Raw genomic sequence first — 7,238 nt, forward strand, 5'->3', positions numbered from 1 at the left:
TTAGCTGAAAACTGGTTTTAGAGCTTCATTCAGGACACCTTCTCAGGCTCTTACAGCCTTACCTGTATCATAACAAAGTGTATAAACCCCAATCCACCTTTAACATGGTCCTTCTCCCAAACCTTCAAATATGACTTTCTGGCCCTGTCATAGTAAAGGGCTGCTTAGAATATTAGAGCCAATGTCACAAAGTTCCTCCTGAAGTATAAGTGAGTGAGAGAGTTTCCTCACTTTGCAGCACAACACGTCTCACAAGATTTCTACAAGCAATCAGAGTGAAATTTGTACTTTGTGTTGTCAGATGAACATATGAGACACTTTGACTCTTCAGTGCAGTGTGGAGCCTAACAAAGATCTGTTTTGTGTCCCAGCTGATCAGCAGGAGGAGAAGAGTCTGACGGAGCAGCAGAGGAACATTTTCAGCCATCTGGACTCAGCTGAGTCACTACAGAGGAAACAATGAGCTCAACACAGAAGGTGAGGAAAATATCACAGTTTCACCAAATAATCAGTCACGTCTAAAACTCTCATACTCCCAACCTGTTATATGACTGTGTTGCATATTATTGTATACTATGTATTTTTAAATTGTTTACAAACACTAAGAAGTCACACACAAAGAGAGACCACAGCACATGTTTAAATAAGGATATTCATCAAAATGATTAATAGTCAAATAGACATAACATTTTGTTCATCACCCCAAAAAATACACGTTCAAAGCACCACAACAGCAGCCCGATATCAGACAGAACTGTCACATGATATTAAACAGAAGCTGTCAGCTGAGCTCTGTAGAGTGGGCAATTATAATGAAGCTCTTTATTATAATTTGTAGATTCAAGCTGCTCTTCATATTTTTGGCCAGCAGATGTCACCAAAGAGGAATCAAATCAAATTCAAATTCCAATTTTATTTATCACATACACAGTCATACACAGTACGATATGCAGTGAAATGCTTAGACAACTGCTCGTGACCTAAAGAAAAAAAGACTATGAATAAGATAGGAAATAAATATGAAAATTAAAAAGGGTAAATTTAACTAGGAAGGAATAAAATAAAACATATAAATTAAAGTTAAAAATGAAATAACTGTACAACAACAAATTAGAATGAAGGGTAAATTTAACTGGGAAAGAATAAGATAAAATATATAAATTAAAGTTGGAAAATAGAATAACTGTACAACAAAATACACAATACCCAAATACACAATATAGAAATATATAAGAATGTATGAGAAATATAGAACAATAACAGCAGCAAATTTTTTTTTATACAAGTATTAAATGGAAATGAAGAAGTATAATGTCCAGGGTTGTGTAATCCACATTGTAAGTGTCTTGTGCAGTGCAAATATGCTTAAAGGGATTTAAATGATGAAATGATTCAATTAGATGACCACGCATCTAATCGAATTAGTGTAAACAAAGTCCAGAATGTCCAGTGTGTGTGTGTGTAAGAACCATATGTGTGGGTCAGTACTATGTGATGGTGTGATTGAGAGACCGTATCGCCTCTGGGAAGAAGCTCCTCCTCAGTCTCTCTGTGTTGGTCTTCAGGGAGAGGAATCGCTTTCCTGACCTCAACAGAGAGAACAGTCCGTTGTTGGGATGGCTGAGGTCCTTCACGATCTTCCTGGCCTTGGTCCAGCACCGCCTGCTGTAGATTGAGTGCAGGTCAGGGAGCTCGGAGCGGATGGTGCGCTCAGCTGATCGCACAACCCTCTGTAGAGCTCGTCTGTCCTGCATGGTGCTGTTCCCGAATCAGGTTGAGATGTTTCCCGTCAGGATGCTCTCTATGGTGCACGAGTAAAAGTTCCTGAGCACCTTGGAGGGCAGTCAGAAGTCTCTCAAGAGTCTGAGGTGGTAGAGACGCTGTCGGGCCTTTTTCAACACGGTGTTGATGTGACAGGACCATGACAGGTCCTGCGTGATGTGAACTCTGAGGTATTTGAAGCTGTCCACTCTCTCCACTGGGCACTCGGTGATGACGGGGGTCCGGTAGTTCCTCTCCTGCTTAGTGTTGAAGTCCACTATCAACTCCTTTGTTTTACTGACGTTTATAAGGAAAGTTGTTCCTCTGGCACCAGTTCTCCAGATTCCTAACCTCCTTCAGGTAGGCCGTCTTGTTGTTGTCAGAGATCAGAGGACTGTGTTGAAAAGCTTTGAGTAATGAACCTTTTTCAATACAAGCTTCAGTGTTTCAGAAAGATTCATTTGGCCATCACTGATATAAATAATATTATAGAAATTATCAGAGGAGGCAAAAGTACATTTACTCTATACTTAAGTAGAAGTACAGAGACTCCGTTGATGACCCTGCAATAGTCGGCCTCATCACTGATGGGGATGACAAGGAGTACAGAGAAATGACCAAAGCTTTTGTTGACTGGTGCCAGCAGAACTACCTCCAGATCAACACTAGTAAAACCAAGGAGCTGGTGGTAAACTTCTGCAGGCACAAACATCCTCCACTGCAACCACTAAACATTCAAGGTATGGATATTGAGACTGTGGACAGCTACAGTTACCTCAGAGGAGGCAAAAGTACAGCTATTCTGTACTTAAGTAGAATACAGATACTAGTGTCAAGAAATATTCTATTAAAAGTGGAAATTCTCATTCAACTTCTTTACTCAAGTAAAAATTAAAAAAGTACCGTCTCTGAAATGTACTTGAAGTAAAAAAGTACCTCCTTGAAGAACATTTTCAATGAAATAACATTTTCTAATTTTATCCAAAGCTAACTGAACCTTGTGCTATATTAATGTAATAATAAAATAAGATGAGTAGATTAAATACAAACTATTTATTTCTAATAAAGGTACTCTGTTTGAATCAGTTAAGTAGAAAAGGAAGGAAAATAAAACATGTGTATTTTCTGTTGCCTACACTGTAGAGGGTGACTTTGGCTCTAAACAGGAACACGAGCAGGGAAGAGGTTAAAGTGGGATTGAGCAGGTGGGAACCCTAAAATCAGCTGTAGTGGCTCAGCGTGGGGAAAAGAATCACAGCTCACAATAATTTCTATTGAGAGCTCCAGTAGATTTTCTTAAAGTACAGGCTGTGATCAGCTGACCTGCTGCTCTCTGTGGATGTACACAACTGAATTCAACCAGATGTCAGCAGATGTTTCATGAGCTGTCCTGGCTGATTTCCATCCTCTACACTGACAGTACACTGTCTTTATATTAGACACTATACTGTTGGTATGAAGGTGGAACTCAGTGAATGAATGTCAGCATCATGAGCTTCAGTTTAAATGAATCTCTGCTACACTTGATGTAATCTAACTCTGACATGAGCACCACAGTCACTGTGCACCAGCCACACACTGTTCTTTACTTTAAATCCATCACAGTTCAGCAAACTAACCTGTTTATCCTGCACTAACCTGCAGAGGATCTTCATGCAGCCTTTAAATAACACAGTTAGTCTGCCTCAGATTGTTTTGCAGCAAGTTTCACAACCTGAAAAAACATAATGTTACATGTACAGACCCAATATCTGATTTCAACACATGAGGACTTGCATGTAAGCTTTAATCTGCAGTTGATTAAATCCCACTGAGCAGTCCTTCCCTTTAAATCTAACCTCTCTTCTTCCTCTCCTGTCCTGTGTGTCTCATCTTTCTCCATCTCTGAGTGAAGTTAGCTCTCTTTCTTTTCTCTCGCTGTGATGTACAGCAGCTGGACCTTTAGCCAGCAACACACTGTGAGACAAACTGCACACAAACAGTTTGTGTGTTTGTTGATGTTTGTTGATAGAAACACTGCATTTGAAATTACCTGTTTGTTCAGGTGCTGTGCAAAAAAGAAAGAAGAACAACGACTCACTTTAACTCCTGACTATGACTCACAGTTTTGCCTCTTTCATCTCTTTTATGTTTCATACCCTGGTGATTAGTACACGATCAGGATTGTCTTTCATGTGTTGCATTTCAGGCTCAAATTGATTGGATGTTTGATGAAATAACTCCCCTCAAATTCCTCCAACCAAAAATAAAAAGACTATTTTGAAAATGTAATTAGTGGAAATTGCAATATTTTTTAATGTAGGGAGTAAAAGTAAGAAAAATAAGAAACCTGATTTTAGAGTGTTTAAACAGTCATGAATTATTTTAACACCAGGTTGGATGTAATGTGTTAGAACTACCAGTAGGTGGGGATAAGAGACCTTTTAAGGTGTTTGGTGCCACACTCCACCTTCAGGTTTAAAACTAGTGTTAATGGAGGGAGTTTGAAGGTTCAGTTTGTTCCACGACTGCATTTCACTCACTGCCTCTGTTTGTATCTCTGTCACTGCAGGACCAACATGGAGCGAGAAGTCAGCGCTCTCAGGAGGCCGACAAACCTCACAGAAGAAAAAGAGAGAAAAACCACACCTGTGACGAGTGTGGGAAGGGTTTTACTGGGAAGGTTAAACTAAAACAGCATCAGGTCATCCACACTGGAGAGAAACCGTTCAGCTGTGACTTGTGTGGAAAGACTTTTTCCTGGAAGCTTTCCCTAAAAACACACCAACTCATCCACAGTGGAGTTAAAGCGTACAGCTGTGATCAGTGTGGCAAACGGTTTATAAAGAACACACTCTTACAACGCCACATGTTTACCCACACTGAGGAGAGACCTTATAAATGTGACCTGTGTGAGAAGACTTTTAAAACTCCACGCTACCTGAGACAACACCAAGAGTTCCACACCAGGAAGAAACTCTACAAGTGCAGTTACTGTGAGGTATGTATTTATATTTGTATCTTGTCCTTTTAGCCTGACTGTTTGGAACAACTCTGCTCATTAAACTGTGTTAGCATGTTAGCAATTCTACTGCATGGAAAAGCAGCTGTGAGTGATTATTCAGATTTTCATTTCAGTTATGATTTTTATTTACACGATCATGAAAAACTAAAAGTGCTGAAAATTAATATGATGGTATTATTTAATGTTGAGGCAGTTTCCTGGTATATCATGATATTGTTATTATTTCAGCAAAAATGTCCTTTTGTTTACAGCGTCTCATTCCTCTGTCAGGAGTACATGGAATAAAATTTGACACAAATGAAAATGAGTACAAAACCAAACCATTCAGTAATCTTCTCTTATGGTTAACAAACTTTTGTTGTTACGTAATGGTATTGTAGTATAGTAGTAGTGTTAAAATACTCATTTAATATTATAATTGCAGTGTCATGGGGGTAGTAGTGTTTTTTTTCTGTGTCCCAGTCAGCTTAGTGTTATAACTGCACAGTTACAGTCTTATTAATGCAGTATTAAATTAGTATTATTGCAGTGTTACATTAGTAGTTTAGCACTGTGTTGGTACCTGCAAATATTAGCATAGTAGTACTTTAGTGCAAGTCAGATGTTAATGTAACATAAAATAAGTATTAATGTAGTATTATGGTGGCAGTATTGTTGTCATTGTAGCCCAATAAACTGAGCATGTTAACTGAAACAGTAAAATGTAATTGGACATTGGCAGAGATGCTCTTTATTTCAGGCGACGTTCAGGATAAAAATGTTGAAGGACTGATTTACACTGTCTTTGTGTCTTTGTTTAGAAGCAGAGCGACACAGATGGATCCAGTTCTCAACCCTGTCATCACTGTGGGAAAGAGTTTCGTTGTGACCTTTGTGGAAAAACTTTCAGCCATAAAAGGAACCTAAAAACACATCAGCGTAGACACACTGGAGACAAAATGAAATACTGCAAAGAATGTGGGGGAAGTTTCACCACATCAGTTGGATTAAAACGCCATGAACTTATTCACAGTGGGGTTAAAAAGCACCTCTGTGATCAGTGTGGGTCATCCTTCACCACTGTAAGTCATCTTAAAACACACAAAGGTGTCCACACGGGAGAGAAACCATACAAGTGCAGACACTGTGACAAAAGCTTCTCACGCCCAGGTCATCGTAACAAGCATGAACGTACACACATGGAAGGAAACTACAGCTGTGACCAGTGTGACAAGAGCTTCAGGAATCTCAGTTCATACTCCGTACACAAACGATCCCACGTTACTAATAAACTGTTTCACTGTTACCAATGTACCAAAACATTCACTAAATTATCTGCTCTGTGCAAACATCAGCGTGATCATTCAGGGCTGAAATCACTCCCATCACAGTGAATCTGAAGAGACAGAAAGATCCTCTTCTGGTTTCAGGGTCTGTTGGATTTAAGTCAACCCTGCTGGTCAAGGCAGAAATCGTTACTGAAAGCAACCACACAGACACTGCACATGGTGGTGACCTCTCAACTACACCTCCGGTCACTTCATTTAGGGCATGACCTTTTAAAGAACCAACATGTACAAAAGCAGAAGTGAGAAGTCCTGCTTTCTTGTGTGCAACAAAAAATTATAGCGAATAGACAGCTTCCTCCATCTTATGCATTGCACAAAGCTGCATTCTAATAAGAAAATATTTTAATCAGCACACATACAACCAATGGAAATTTTCTGAAGCTGAAAATAAATCTTCTAATCATCTAGCTCTTTCTGCAAAATGAAAACCATATTAGGACACAGAAACAATAAAAGCATGTGACTCTGCACAAATGACAATTTCAAAAGCATCAACTCTAACAAGGTCAGACTCAAAACCCTTGAGATCAGGCTCCACAGAGTTCAGATAGAATCTCCTGTAAATATTTGATGAGGCAGCTATGAATGAAAATGTTCTGTTACTTACATTTTAAGCTTTTTAAGAACACTGTTCTGCTTCAGTGTTCGTGTTGAGTGGTTTGCTTTGTTCCAGCAGTTGGATGAAGAAATCTGTTTTCATGTTATCAAGTTTTTATTTAATGTATTTTGATCCATGTGTTCTGCAGATGTTATTTTGTTCACATTGTTTGTGTTATGAAGTCTAGCAAATATAAAATAAACATTTAAAATGTCAAACCAAGAAATAGTTTTAGCCGTTGTTTCATTTCCTGTATTGAGATTGTAAATGAACAACACTGCCAACACCGGAAACATGCTCGTCATCTCCGAGCATGACGTGAGGAGAGCCTTCAAGAGAGTGAACACCAGGAAAGCAGCAGGACCAGACGGCATCCCAGGTCGTATCCTCAGAGACTGCGCATACCAGCTAGCACCTGTGTTCACTGAGATATTCAACATCTCTTTATCTCAGTCGGTGATCCCCACATGCTTCAAGGAGTCCATCATTGTTCCTGTCCCGAAGAAACCACACCCTGCTTCTCTCAATGACTATCGCCCTGTAGCCC

At 39.3% G+C, this 7,238-nt stretch overlaps 1 protein-coding gene across 3 annotated transcripts; it reads left to right on the plus strand.

Annotated features, from left to right (window-relative positions):
• Window positions 1-415: 415 nt before the first annotated feature.
• On the plus strand, window positions 416-6,911 carry LOC120442029 (zinc finger protein 525-like). Of its 3 annotated transcripts, none has more exons than XM_039617739.1 (3): window positions 448-477; window positions 4,313-4,741; window positions 5,569-6,911. In XM_039617739.1, exons 1-3 carry the CDS (start codon window positions 460-462, stop codon window positions 6,136-6,138), a joined length of 1,017 nt encoding a protein of 338 aa, XP_039473673.1. In that variant the 5' UTR covers window positions 448-459; the 3' UTR covers window positions 6,139-6,911. The 3 variants fall into 3 exon arrangements, 2 of the variants coding, with proteins under 2 accessions (XP_039473673.1, XP_039473672.1); XM_039617738.1 differs by having other exon boundaries at window positions 5,566-6,908; XR_005614477.1 differs by lacking the exons at window positions 4,313-4,741; window positions 5,569-6,911 and adding an exon at window positions 1,566-3,638 and having other exon boundaries at window positions 416-477.
• The last annotated feature ends 327 nt before the right edge of the window (window positions 6,912-7,238 follow it).

This window comes from Oreochromis aureus, linkage group 9, assembly GCF_013358895.1.
Source record: "Oreochromis aureus strain Israel breed Guangdong linkage group 9, ZZ_aureus, whole genome shotgun sequence".
NCBI classification, from domain to species: domain Eukaryota; kingdom Metazoa; phylum Chordata; class Actinopteri; order Cichliformes; family Cichlidae; genus Oreochromis; species Oreochromis aureus.